This window comes from Dromiciops gliroides, chromosome 2 (genome assembly GCF_019393635.1).
Source record: "Dromiciops gliroides isolate mDroGli1 chromosome 2, mDroGli1.pri, whole genome shotgun sequence".
In the NCBI taxonomy this organism is placed as follows: domain Eukaryota; kingdom Metazoa; phylum Chordata; class Mammalia; order Microbiotheria; family Microbiotheriidae; genus Dromiciops; species Dromiciops gliroides.
The window spans coordinates 169,761,253-169,776,320 of record NC_057862.1 but is presented as its reverse complement, the minus strand read 5'-3'; the positions used below and the strand labels follow the sequence as shown (position 1 = coordinate 169,776,320).

General features: G+C 37.0%; 1 protein-coding gene across 3 annotated transcripts in view; it reads left to right on the top strand.

Moving 5' to 3' along the window:
• Positions 1-15,068, top strand: part of GALK2 (galactokinase 2) — a 176,786-nt gene that overhangs the window by 16,556 nt on the left and 145,162 nt on the right. For all 3 annotated transcript variants that reach the window (XM_043982034.1, XM_043982032.1, XM_043982033.1), the window contains one exon: positions 11,457-11,580. In XM_043982034.1, coding sequence (XP_043837969.1) covers positions 11,457-11,580 — 124 coding nt within the window. The remainder of the gene's footprint in view (positions 1-11,456; positions 11,581-15,068) is intronic.

Here is a 15,068-nt window from a genome sequence, read left to right as displayed (position 1 = left end):
CTATTTGAGAAAGCAAGCAATTTGATACTGATTATGTATTTGAAGTCTTTCAAAACATATTTCCATATTAGCCATGTTACAGAAGAAACACAAACAATAAAACAATAAAAATAAAGTTAAAAAATATGCTTCAGACTATACATAGTTCATCAGTTCCCTCTCAGGAGGTTCATAGGATTTTTCATCATGGGTCCTTTGGAATTGTCTTGGGTCATTGTCTTGATCAGAATAGCAAAATTTTTTACAGTTCATCATCTTTACAATATTGCTGTTACTGTGTACAAAGTTCTGGTTTCACTCACTTCACTTTGCATGAGTTCATATATGTCTTCCTGGGTTTTTCTGAAACTATCTTGCTCATGATTTCTTATAGCACAATAGTATTTCAACACAATTACATACCATGACTTGTTCAGCCATTCCCCAATTGATTTGCCATCCAATTCTTTGCCATCACAAAAAGAGCTGCTATAAATATTTTTGTACATGTGGGTCCTTTTCCCTTTCTCCTTGCTACTATAAAATTATTGCATCTATATTCATTAAGGAAATTGTTATGTAATTTTCTTTCTCTGTTTTTGCTCTCTCTGGTTTAGGGATCAAAACCATGTTTGTGTCATTAAAGGAATTTGGTAGGACTCCTTTTTTGCTTGGTATGGTCTATACTCTGCTCTCTGGTCTACACTCTGCTCCTTACTCAGGAAGAGCCTTAGAAAGAATTAATTTCCTCACAGTCCCAGATCTCTTGAAATTCCTAGTAATTGATACTTTGCCTCAGGACTTCCATTCCCTCTTGACTGCAAATGCTTTTCCCTGCACTTTAACTAAATAGCATCTTGTCCTGTGTTCAGTGCTAGCATAGAGTTCCAGTAATCTCTTTCATAATCTTTTTTGATCACTTGCCAGGTCCCTTAATGTTCTCTAGTTTTATAACTCCCAAAGGTACAGCTTCTGCTTCTTTCTTTCTTTTGGTAGTATTTTGTTTTATTTTCCAATTACATGTAAAGAATACATTCAACAATATTTTACAAGATTTTCAGTTCCAAATTTTTCTTTCCCCCTCCACAAGATGGTAAGCAGTTATAGGTTATATTTGTATAATCATGTTATACCTATTTCCATATAAGTCATGTTGTAAAAAAAGAATCAGAACAAAAGAGAAAAACCACAAAAGAAAGAAAAAATAACAAATAAAGTGAAAATAGTATACTTCAATCTGCATTCAGACTCCATAGCTCTTATTCTGGATGGGAAGAGAATTTTCCATCATAAATCTTTTGGAAATGCCCTGGATCATTGCATTGCTGAGAAGAGCCAAATCCTTCACAGCTGATCATCACACAATATTGCTGTTACTGTGTACAATATTCTTCTGGTTCTGCTCGCTTCACTCAGCATCAGTTCATGTAAGTCTTTCCAGGTTTTTCTGAAATTTTCCTGTTTGTCATTTCTTATAGCACAATAGTATTCCATCACATTCATATAGCACCACTTGTTCAACCATTCCCCAAATGAGGGGCATTCCCTCAATTTCCAAATCTTTGCCACCACAAAAAGAGCAGTCATAAATATTTTTGTATGTTAGAGTTGTTCTAATTTGCATTTCTTTTATCAATAATGATTTAGAGAATTTTTTCATGACTATAGATAGCTTTAATTTCTTCATCTGAAAACTGTCTGTAAAAATTATTTTCCAGCTTTCTGCTTTCTTTCTAATCTTGGTTGCATTGGTTTTGTTTGTGCAAAACCTTTTTAATTTAATGCAATCAACATTTTGCATTTTCTATTTTTCCATTTTGCATTTCATAATGTTTTTCTATCTCTTGTTTGGTCATAATTCTTCCCCTCTGCATAGATCTGACAGGTAAACTATTCCTTTCTCTCCTAATTTGCCTATGGTATAAGCATGGTCTAAATCATGTATCCATTTTGACCTTATTTTGGTATACAGTATAAGATGTTGATCTTTGCCTAGTTTCTGCCTTACTATTTTCCAGTTTTCCCAGCAGTTTTTGTCAAATAATGAATTCTTGGGGCAGCTAGGTGGCACAGTGGATAGAGCACCAGCCCTGGAGTCAGGAGGACCTGAGTTCAAATCCGGCCTCAGACACTTAACACTTACTAGCTGTGTGACCCTGAGCAAGTCACTTAACCCCAATTGCTTCACCAAAGGAAAAAAAAAAAAGAAAAGAAAAAATAATGAATTCTTATCCCAGAAGCTAGAGTCTTTGGGTTTATCAAATGGCAGATTACTATAGTCATTTATTGTTATGTCATGTGTGTATTCCAATGTATCTACCCACTCTATTGCTTAGCCAGTACCAAATAATTTTGCTGATTGCTGCTTTATAATATAGTTTTAGATCTGGTATGGCTAGGCCACCTTCCTTTGCATTTTTCATTAATTCCCTTAATATTCTTGACCTTTTGTTCTTCCAGATGAATTTCATTATAATTTTTTTCTAGCTCTATAAAATAATTTTTTGGTAATTTGATTGGTATGGCACTGAATAAGTAAATTAATTTAGGTAGGATTGTCATTTTTATTATATTTGGTAGCCTACCCATGAACAACTGATATTTTCCTAGTTGTTTAGATCTAATTTTATTTGCATGAAAAGAGTTTTGTAATTGTGTTCATATAATTCCTGGGTTTGTCTTGGCAAGTAGACTCCCATATATTTATGTTTTCCACAGTTATTAAAAAATTTTTTTGTATTTTTTTTTTTTTGGTGGGGCAATTGGGGTTAAGTGACTTGCCCAGGGGCACATAGCTAGTAAGTGTCAAGTGTCTGAGGCCCGATTTGAACTCAGGTCCTCCTGAATCCAGGGCCAGTGCTCTCTCCACTGGGCCACCTAGCTGCCCTATAAGTTTCTCTTAATGGAATTTAGATCTCTCCCCAAAGGGGAAGGCCAGAGATTGCAAAGGCCAGTTCTCAAGATTTAAATCCCCTTCTTCTGAAATGGGAAGGAAACCAAAGAAAGACAATGTCTATAAAATTTAAAGGAAGGTTTTATTAAGCAGGGAAAAAAAATCTAGCAAGATCATGGGTGCCATCCAGCCTATTGCCCCAAAGGACACCATGCAATAGATTGTTAGGGTTTACATTATATACAGTTTAAAGGAAGGCAGATAAAGAATTTGGAGGAAAGGTGAGTTTAAAAAGGCCCACTCCCAAAGGGAAGGGTGTGTGTGTGTGTGTGTGTGTGTGTGTGTGTGTGTGTGTGTGTGTGTGTATTTGTATGTATATTTCCAGGTGTGGAGCATGTGGCTCTTATGTGCTATAAGAAATGACAAGCAGGCAAATTTCTGAAAAACCTGGAAAGACTTACATGAACTGATGCTGAGTGAAGCGAGCAGAACCAGAAGAACATTGTACACAGTAACAGCAATATTGTGTGATGATCAGCTGTGAAGGATTTGGTTCTTCTCAGCAATGCAATGATCCAGGGCAATTCCAAAAGATTTATGATGGAAAATTCTCTTCCCATCCAGAATAAGAGCTATGGAGAAGGCATTCTTGGTGGTAGGCAGTTTATTTCAAGGTCTTGATGAGGAGATCTCTTAAAAAAGAAAATTAGAGCTGAAGATAAGGTCCATATCCATAGTTGCATATCAGATAAGTCTTTGACCCAGTCTCTCAGCCTCACAAGATTGTTTCTGTGCAAGCATATTAAAAACATTCTTTTTAGTTTCTCTAGGAATATTAAATACTATTTTTCCAGGCAGACACCCTTTCTCACCTTTTATCTTTAGGAAAGTGAATAGAACTGAAACTAAAGCCTTTCTTAGGGAAATAGATTAATGGTGATAACCAGTATTAGTCAACAATCATTTACTAAATGAGGAGCACTTTGCTAAGCACTGGGAATATAAATGGAAGCAGAAAGTCCTTGCCCCCAAGGCAAGGGAGGGCAGCACATGAAAGGGGGCTAAAATGTGGGGAGGGAGTAGGGGAGAAGATGTTATCTAGGGGGAAAGAATGGTAGGTCCTGTGGATATGAGTCTATAGCCCAGACTGGAGAAAGATGAAGACATCTTTGACCTTGGTCCTCTAATTAGAGGTTTTAAGATGAACTAGGCAATCAGTACATAAAGCCACAGGGGCAGAGGGTACCTCCAAAGTGAGTAGTAGTTCTGGAGGAATGTGAGCTTCCAGGTTGAAGAGTTTCGAATGTCATGGTAGAGAAACACCTTTGGGGATGTACCAAGCTTCTTCTTAAATTGGAGGTTCTGGGAGAAACCAAACAAAATTAATTCTTATTTCCTTCCCTACCTTTGAGCTTAGGACTCCTGGGAAGAAAATAACTTTTTTCCATTCCATTCTCTCTATGTCCTACTCACTTTAGATTATTAATATAGATCTCTAGGAGGTCTACTTGTATTCCTCTAGGGGAGTTGTCCAGGAGGAATATGTAATCTCCACTATTTTAGGAGCATCGTCCAGGAGGTGTGTGTATTCTCCACTATTTTAGCAGAATTGTCTAGAAGGAATGTGTATTCTCCACTATTTTAGGGGAGTTGTCCAGGAGGAATGTATATTCTCAACTATTTTTGGAATATTAAGCTGGATGTATTTTAAGATACCTTTCCCTTATTCAAGATTACTATAAATGTTACCTGAAATCATCTTGGGGCAGAGTCATGTCCTTGGGCAGGAGGCACTATGCCAATTTGATATCTTTCTAAGCCAGAAGTAGCTTGAATGTAGAATAATAGCAAATCAAATAAAGAGAGGTTTTTTGCAGACTTGAGACTCCAAATTGTAGGGTTCAGTATTAAGATTTTTTTCTTTCACATCTCTAGTGAGGGAAATATTCATCTCAGGATTGCTTTCTTGTTTCAGTCACGTACACTCAAGAAAGAAATACAAAATAACTGCTTGGGTTGTGATAGGCCCTTTATAAATATTGACCAGGCTATAACCTGTGATAACTTATAAAAAGTAATTTATTAATTTGTATAACTTTTTATTTGGGGATGATTAGATTTCTTTTTTAACTTTTTTTTTCAGTTAAGCATTTATTTTCTCTCCTTTCCATCCCCCCCACTTTCCTTCTCCTTCCCTCCTTCAAAAAATATGTACAGTAAAATTCTCTCATTGACCATATTAAAAAAATGCAAGTCTCATTCTATGTCCTGACTATTCGTGGTTAACTGAAATCTCTAGGAGTTATGGTAGAGCTGGAACCTCCCTAAGACCTGTGAATTTTAGGATTGGTTTAAGAACTGTTTGGGACTCTATGGGAGGCCACTAAGAATTACCCCACATAGACTTCATGCTACTCTTTGGTGCAAGGCACCAGGAAAGACTATTGAAAAGACAATGCTCGAGTATTTCTAGATAATTTTCCAGAACTGAAAATTTGGACAAATTTACTGGTATTTTATATCAGTCTCACAGGAGAGTATAATAGTACTTATCAGTTATTCAAGCTGCTTGCTTAAGTCCTATACTCTCTCTTATTTAGTTTATCTTTTCTAAGGAAGAAATAAATAGATATCCTATATCTTATCTACAACATATTGAGCACTTTCCCACTCCCCTTCATTTTCCCTTTTTGGGTTGGCCCTGGATATAAGCCAAACCTAAATTTTAAGGGGCTCCAGGGAGGGGTCTTAAAGAAGGAAAGTAAGAAAAAGAACTTGACTCCTCTTTCAAGACCAGGCTTTCCCTGAACCCTCACCAGAGCCAAGTGGAACTTAGGGTAGAGGGAGAGGGTGAATGGCCTGGGCCCAGAATCAGTTGTTTTTCCATGTGAATCAGGAAACTGAATTTCAGAAAGATTTTGATCTTCCTCTCTTTCTCCCTGCCTTCCTCCTTGGTCTATTAAAGGGTTGTTTGTATCTAGGATCAAAACTTAGTCAAATTGTAGATTCCTTGAACATTTACCATATATCATCTGGTCCAGGCCCAGCTGCCCTCTGTGATTAGTTTGATGAAGTTTCCTATGCCTCACACTTTGATTTCTATTTCCAAACCCTTTATTTCTTTACCTTTGTTGGAAAACTGGTGATAGTTGATTTTCTCCTTCTCTTTCTTGACTTTTGAAATAATTGAACAAAAAAAATCCTCCCATTAGTTTTAACTTGAAGTTAAGCTTTTTGTCCTTCATTAACCATTTTTCTTTTTCTTTTCTTTTCTTTTTTTTTTTGCAGGGCAGTGGGGGTTAAGTGACTTGCCCAGGGTCACACAGCTAGTGTCAAGTGTCTGAGGCTGGATTTGAACTCAGGTCCTCCTGAATCCAGGGCTGGTGCTTTAATCTGCTGTGCCACCTAACTGCCCTCATTAACCATTTTTATCCTTCAGAATGATGTGCAATTTTTTTCCTGCTCTCTTTGCACACTCCAAAATGTTCATGGGTAGAGCTTTATTTTTCATTTGACCTTTATGCTTATCTTCATTCTTTCTTCAAAAATGTCCTTTTGTTTTCTTTTTTTCCTCCTTTCTCTTTTTACCGTAACACTTTCCACATTCTGCTGTTTTAACTAGAAGTATTTATTTTGTTGCTTAAAATATTTGACTTTATTTTTCCTCTTTGTTCCTTTTTTATGTGTTTCTCTTGCTTTGTTTTTAATCTTGTCACTTCATGCTAAATTAGCTTCCATGTTTCTCTGCTGTGTTTCCCCAATTGTATAAAAATTAATATCCCTTCTTAGCATTACATGGTCTAGAAATTTATTTATTTTGTTGCAATGAGGTCTAGCCAATTTTACTCCCCCCTTTTCTTTTTTTATAACCTGTGCTCAAATAATCATTCCTAATTTCATTTTTACAAATGGATTCCAAATATTTCATTTCTCATGTCACTTTTTCATTGCTTCCTCTTTTATTTCCCTTCTCCAAGATGCATTCCAAGTCCTTCCCTATGCATAGGGTGTTTGTAGAAAGGTGGCAACCTCTTGGAAAAAATTTTCCTTTTAAAATTAATTTTGGGCCTGGGTTGGTAGGTTGAGGTATGCACCTGAGGCTAAAATTTTCCTTTTCCCAAGTCATATTTATCATCTTATATAGTTTTATTTGGATTGCTTTTTTCTATTTCTCTGTTATGAAAAATCAAAAGAAATTAAACTCTCTTGCCCTGCTTGAACACTAGGAGGAGCACCACATCTAGTCTCTTTATGAACTAATTGTATTTCATTTTGTAATAAGCTTTTTGTGTGTGTTTTGGTTCTTTTTTGGTACTTATGCCATGTAATGCCATGGCAAAGGTGAGGCCTAGACCTGAGCAGACAACAGGAAAGACCTCTGAAGTTGAAGGCAGAAGACTTGGTCTTGAAACCTAATTCAGTTACTTAATAGCCTTGTGACTGTGGGCCAGTTGCTTAATTTGAGCCTCAGTTTCCTCATGTGTAAAGTGGGAGCATATACCTGCCTTGCTTACCTCCCAGGATTGTTGTAAGGGTCAAATAAGCTAGCACATATGAAAGTGTTTCACTTTACGATGCATTCTATAAATGAAAATTTTAATTTTAAAAGATTTAACAAAAATCTGTTTTAATTCCCCAAATCTCTCCTCTCCCCACTCCAATTTGTGTGTGTGTGTGTGTGTGTGTGTGTAATCCTTGTAACAAATATGAAGTTAAACTCTTACATTGTTTATGTCCTATCTTCTTTACCTTTTGGGGAACTTGAACATCAAATTATCTGTCATTGCCAGAGGTTGCAGACAGAAGGAGACTTGAATTGGGACCTGTCTTACCCCTGGCACCCTCATAAGCTTCACTTATGAGGAGGAGGGTGGGAGGGAAGGGGAGAATGATTCAGGCTCAGGGTCTGGTTCCAAGCAGGGGGCCTAGTAAGGTACAACTTTTCTTTTCTTTTCTTTTCTTTTTTTTTTTTTTTTGTCTTTTTGCAGGGCAATGGGGGTTAAGTGACTTGCCCAGGGTCACACAGCTAGTAAGTGTCAAGTGTCTGAGGCCGGATTTGAACTCAGGTACTCCTGAATCCAGGGCCGGTGCTTTATCTACTGCGCCACCTAGCCGCCCAATGGTACAACTTTTCTATTTGGCTCTTAGTATGAGTTAGGGAGGGTGGCAGATGTGGGGTCAAGGTCTTTTGATTATATATTTAATATAGTTGTTGAGGTGTGTGTTGTAATAAAGAGATAAAAATTGTGCCATAGGTGATTTATAGCTCAGTCAGTTTTATTGTCTGTACTGAAACTGGTGTGCAGTTATATTTAAAAACCTTGTTGCTTTCTCTGTAAATATTCAAAATATTAGGGTCTGTGGTATAATATAGTAACTATTTGAAATCCATTCTTGTAATAAGCTGAGATTTTAAAAATTCCATCCTCTATAAATGAAGGCCAATTGTAAAAGTTACAGGCTCCTAGAGAGCTGCCAAGGTAATCATTTTAAGGATATTTCATATAATATAGAGGTGCAGTCCCTGAAGTCAGGGAAACCTGAGTTCAGGTCCTTTCTCTGACACATACTGGCTCTATCAGACTGTGAAAGTCACCTGTGACCTTGGGCAACTAACTCTCTAGCATTGTAAATTGAAGAGAAGGTACCTATCTGCTTTGGTAGAGGGAGTTTTCTTGCCTAGGAGTTCCTCTGTCAATGAAATCACTGATCTATTCTGTATCCTTATACTTCCAAATAAGATGAGCTCAGTGGCTACCAAGAGACCGGGAGGGCTTTGAAAAGAATGTTGGGGTTGGAACCTGGGTTCAAATCCTAGCTAAGCTGTTAGATGGGAGGCATGTCTCCAATACAATGTGAGGTACAGGTTGTCATGATTCACAGGGAAAGAAAAGGGACAAAGTCTGAAAAAATGAAAGGAGTAGAACTTTACCTAGGCAGATACAATTCCCTGAGTAGAAAGGTCATAAAGCTCTCATTCTTTTTTTTCTCTTTGTTTTTAAAAAGAGTAAGTTGGTTTTTGTGGAGCAATGAGGGTTAAGTGACTTGCCCAGGGTCATACAGATAGTGTCAAGTGTCTGAGGCTGGATTTGAACTCAGGTCCTCCTGAATCTAGGGCTGGTACTTTATCTACTATACCACCTAGCTGCCCCCAAGAGTATTTCTTGATATTTTTTGTTTTTACATGACCTACATTTCCCATTAGTGAGCTATATACCAATGAATGAAAAAGAGGGGGGAAAAACAGTTCAGGAAAACTAATTAGCACATTGAAAAATTCTGACATTATATGCAGTATTTCATAGTCAATCTCTCTCCCTCTTTACCCCTACAAAGAAGGTATTGTGAAGGGGAGGTTGAGGGCAGGTGGCAGGGTCAGGGGTGCCTTATGGGAAAAGAGAACATTTTCTATCATGAGTTCTTTGAAATTGTCTTGGATCATTGCACTGCTGAGAAGAACCAAGTCTATCACAGTTGATCATCACACAATGTTGCTGTTACTATGTTCTCCTGGTTCTGCTCACTTCACTCAACATCAATTCATGTAAGTCCTTCCAGGTATCTCTGAAATCTACCTGCTCATCATTTCTTATAGCACAATTGTATTCTATTACATTCACATACCACAACTTGTTCAACCAGTCCCCAATTGATGGGCAACCCCTCATTTCCAATTCTTTGCCACCACAAAGAGACCTGCTGTAAATATCCTTGTACATGTGGGTCCTTTTCTCTTTTCTATGGTCTCTTTGGGATACAAACCTAGCAGTGAGATTACACAGCATTAATTTTCAATGGAGGTGGTGGTGGTTCTATCCATCTATATTATTGTAGTTTGTTGTATATCTCATTCTCTCCATACCTCCTCATGCTATTCTGTGAGAAAAGGTCTGAGATGATCCGTCTTCATTTAGAGTTGAGCAACGTAGGGCTTGGAGAAGTTAATATCAAGGTCACACAGCTATTAAATTATAGGTCTAGGACTAAAAATCAGTTCTCCTTGACTCCAGTCTTTTTTTTTTTTTTTTTTGCAGGGCAATGGGGGTTAAGTGACTTGCCCAGAGTCACACAGCTAGTAAGTGTCAAGTGTCTGAGGCCGGATTTGAACTCAGGTCCTCCTGAATTCAGGGCCGGTGCTTTATCCACTGCACCACCTAGCCGCCCCCTCTAGTCTTTTTTTTTTAAGCTAAATTATGGCAGTAGTTGAGTACAAAGCTTTGTGCATAGTCTTCCTCACTTTAATCATGATTTCCCATCCACAAAACCTTTCATTTTCATGTTTTGAAATGGTCATGTCTCATCTTTTAGGGAGGATAAGAAGAGTTGCAAAATTGCTAGCAGAGCACATTTTTTAAGTTCAATTGTAGGTGTCTTGTAGGATAATGTGGGGTTTTGGCAACGTGTCTGGATAACTTCAAAAATAGTTTCTGTAACTTATGGATGACTAGTGTTTGAAAGAAATGTAATGTTCTGTTTATGCCTTTTATTTCAGGGAGAAAAAGTTCTCATTTAATTTCAGCTTACATTCCAGTTGTGAAGAAACACATTTGTTTCATCAATAGAAGACAACTTGCATGCATTTTTACTATTACTCTTTTTTAGAAATTTTATATTTTTTCTAATTACATGTAAGAATAATTTAACGCTCTTTTTAAAAATTCTGAGGTCCGGGGGCAGCTAGGTGGCGCAGTGGATGAAGCACCGGCCTTGGATTCAGGAGGACCTGAGTTCAAATCCGGCCTCAGACACTTGACACTTACTAGCTGTGTGACCCTGGGCAAGTTACTTAACCCCCATAGCCCCGCAAAACAAAACAAAACAAAACAAAAAATTCTGAGGTCTTAATTCTCTTACTCCTTCACCTCCCCTCTTTTTGAGAAGGCAAGCAATTTGATGTGGATTATACTGTATACATTTTAAAAAATGGAATGCAGCATTCTTTTGAAAGAGTAATTAAGCAGTTTAATACTACATCAAGATTTCTATGTGTTTAATGTATCAAAACATTTTTTTATAGAAAGAAACTTAATCTAACATTCTTTGCTTACTGCAAAATACAGATGGACTGTCTTCATCTAGCTTTCTCCAGATGTCGTTTTGGATTTAAATTTTGTGACTAATATCAGTAATTATGATGGTGAATGGGGAAAATGTTAGACTTATGAGAGAAAAGAGGAAGAGTTACATAGTGCTTGGATTGAGATTTGCTACTTTTGGTTAAACCAGCACAGAATTAACTTTCTTCTTTGGCTAGCTGTAGTTAATGTGTAAACATAGTGATTTGAAAAGGATAATTACATACTGGAAACGACAGCAGAGAAAGACCAACTTGTGTACATATTAGAATGCTAAAAAGAACACTGAAGAGCTCAGGATGTTATTTGTAGTTGGCAGAGGTTCCTGGCAGAGGTGTTTAGGATGGAAGAACACTGTCACTCTTAGTGGGTTTTTTGTTTTGTTTTGTTTTTTAGTTTGTATTTTCCCTGAAAACTGGTATTTTACAAAAATTTTCTCTAATGTTGGCATTCCAGTTATTTTTTGGTGCCCATGATGATTACAAAATGCTTTTGATTTTCTTTTCTAGGAGAGCACATAGATTATTGTGGCTATGCTGTCATTCCTATGGCCGTAGAACAGGATATCCTAATAGCTGTTGAACCTGTGAAAAGTCAAACGCTCTACTTAGCCAATACGAATCCCTTTTATCCGTGAGTACTTGATATTGTGATTATGCCATATATGTTTTGGGGCTTAAAGAACTCTAGAAGTAGAAGGGTGGAATGTACCATGTTTACTGAAGATTTCAGGCTTGATTGAAACCACCAATGATTACCCATTAAAAATACACATCATGTATACACCATAAACAGTTTGATTTTGCTTTCTAGTTATGCTGAAATTTGGTTGACTTAGTTTGGACTTCCCTTTTTGCTTCCATTCTTGCTCACCTCTCTCAACAGGCAATCACAACTTCATGGAACTTATGTGAAATATAGGTTTATTACAAGAGGAATAAACATGCAGGTAGAACTCAGAGGTCACAGTCTATACAGAAGTTTGCATATTTATCACAGTACAACAAAGGAAGGAGGAGGAAACACAAATATCCACCTAAAGGGGTATGACATAGGAGGACGAAAGGTGCAGTTAAAGGTAGGAAAAGGATAGAACCCCTTCTGAAGGGCAGGAACATGGCAATGGCGAAAGCCACATTTTTTTCCCTTGGGAACTACTAGACCATGAAGATATGATGGTCTGCTTATCTACTTATCTAGTCAGCTTCTCAGCCTACTGCAGATTGACTGTTCCCTATCTTGGCTCCTGAGGACACACGGGGAGTCCTGTTGGGGGTGAAAATAACGAATTATATTAGCTCGAGGGGTGCTTTGTCCTTGACACATTCAGGGCCTCCTACATACTCTGGGTTCAGTGTTTCTGGAAAATATGGCAACTCAAAAGACAAGTTTAGAGGACCCCTTAACTTTCCTTAACCCCTTATAGCTACAGTTAGTTCACAGCTGTGATTATTGACACCTTGTCCTGACTTTCAGGACCAATATAATCTAACTACAGATTTTACAGAATCTGAGTTGGAAGGGAATACAGAAACCATTTAGTCCAGTCTCTGTTGGAACAAGGATAAAACCACTCCACAACATACCCAATAAAAGGTTGTTCCTTCTCTGTTTCAAGGCCTCCACTGAGAAGGAAGCTCGCTGCTTCCTAAGGCAATCAGTTGCATTTTGGGGTAGTTCTCGTGGTTATGAACTATTGGGAAAGACTGGTATCATGTTTGTCCTGAATCTATTCTCTATGCCAAATGTCCCCACTTCCTTTAACTGATCCTCACACAGCATTAACTTGAGACCCTTCACCATTTTTGTTGACTTCTCTGGCTGTTTGATTTTCTCTTATTTCATATAAGATGTAAGTTGATATTTTCTGGTCTTCAGTTTTCTTATCTATAAAATGAGAGGGTTGGACTGGATGATTTTTAAAGTCCTTCAGCTATAAATCCAATAATACTATGACTGTTTTTTTTAGAATGAACATAGTTTAGAAGTTAAAAAGAAACCAGATGTTTATTTTCTTTAAATCATTTTATATATTTTTAGTTGGAGAAAAATATCCAGAATATAGAAACCCTGTGCTTTTTAAAAAATCAACCATAAGTCTTATGAGGTTGGGGTGATGGATGGTCAGAGAAGGAGAAATATCCCTCAACCAGCACTTTATGTAGCATCTAGAGCAACAAACCATCATTTCATCTTCTGATGTTACAAAGTTAAGCTGGGGGAAAAATCAGACTAAAAACCTGATCAGCATTATGTATACAGTTTCTAAAAATAAAACCTTTATCTCAGTTGTGAAGAATTTTTTATAATTAATAATCATTATAATAATATAGCATTTGGAAATTTGCAAGATGCTTTTCACACATTAGCTCATTTGATCCTTTCAATTACCTAATGCAGTGGATCCTACAGGTTTTATTATTTCCATTTTACAGCCAAAACAAATGAAAGCAATAGAGTGGTCATACATAATGGTCCTACTGCTAGAAATGGCTGCAGGGGAGATTTGAATCCAGCTCTTTTCTCAAACCAAGTCCATTGTCCTTTCTACTAACTTAAGGCTCCCCCTTATGATATGTAAATCTGAGAATGTACTTTTGGAGAAAAAATATTAAATCACATCTTCTTGATGGGCAATTTATCTAAGTTGTAGCCCAAGCTTTCTTTATTAGGACCTTCTGGCTATGGTGGAGAGTGGTTCCTCATTTATTCTTTTACAAAAGTTCCTTGAGAAAAAAGCTTTCCCCTCCACCAGAGTTGAATTTTAATTCTACCTGTGTTTTGAGGAGGTCTTTTATTATTTTAGAGCCTCAGTGATCTTGTTTTTAAAATATGAATTAGATTCATAGAATTATAGGATTGAGGACTTGAGGGTGGTCTCCTGTTGAGGTCAGAGCTCATACCCTCTGAGAACATACCTTCTTGAGGGCCAGGAAGGTGAGTTAATCAGTTAATCCAATCAATCTTAATCCAATCAATCCCCTCAAGCAGGGGCCTTTGGGCATTCCCAAAACCCTATTATTTTCTCACAAAACTAAATATTGAGAAATAGTATGATGTAATAGGAAGAGAACTATTCTGGAGTTGCAGCACCTAGGCTTAACTCTCACTTTTGACACTTGTTAGCTGTGTGACCACAGAAAAGTCACTTTATGTCTCTGAGATTCCATTTCCTCATATAAAAAATAGGTCTAATAATGCTTTCCCTACTTACAGAATTTTTTCAATAAAGTGCTCTGAAAACTGTTTAATTATATACATGTGAGTTTTTGTTGCAAGCATTGAAATATGTGTGAAAGTTTTTTTTAGTCAATCAACAAGCATTTATTAAGCGCCAGGCATACTCAGGATGTGAAGACATATGTCCCTGCCCTATATTCTATTATGGGAGACGTACATATATAAAATTGTCCAGGATCACACAGTTCATATCATAATTTCTTTTGTATCATGATGCCTCTCAAAGATTTTTTAAAAATTATTTTTAAATTACTTTTGGAATCCCAAAGGCATTGAGCATTGTCTGTATACACCAGATAGAATGTCAGAGGGGCCAATTTTTCTCCTTTTTTTTTTTTTTTTTTTTTGAGCATTGTGAAAAAACATTTCAAGCCTTGTATAAGAGCATGGTGAAGTAGGAGGTACACTGGATCTGGACTCAGATGGCCTGTGTTCAAATGTCAATTTTGCTACTTACTACCTGTGTGACCTTCATTTATAAAATGAAGGGGTTGGAATAGATTACCTCTAAGAACTATTCAAACTCCAAATCTGTGATCTTATAAGTCTAAGAAAGGCATTGTTATTATCCTTCAGTAACACTTTTTTTGAATATCTAGTGTCTGCCCAATCCTTGTAGGAATAAATAAATGAACATTAAGTATAGATAGAGGCAGTACCAGATATGGCATGTTTGAGAATTCCAGGTAGAAGAGAAAGTACATATTAGTGAGTAGTGGGATGAAGTTTGAAAAGTAAGATGGCACCAGGCTGTAGAATTCTTCAATACCAAGATGAAGTATTTAGATTTGCTCTAATACATACACTTGTTTGAGCTCGCTGCTATCTTGTTAGTTGCTGAGGTTGTCATAGTTTGGTGCTCATTCATTAATAGGAATTTT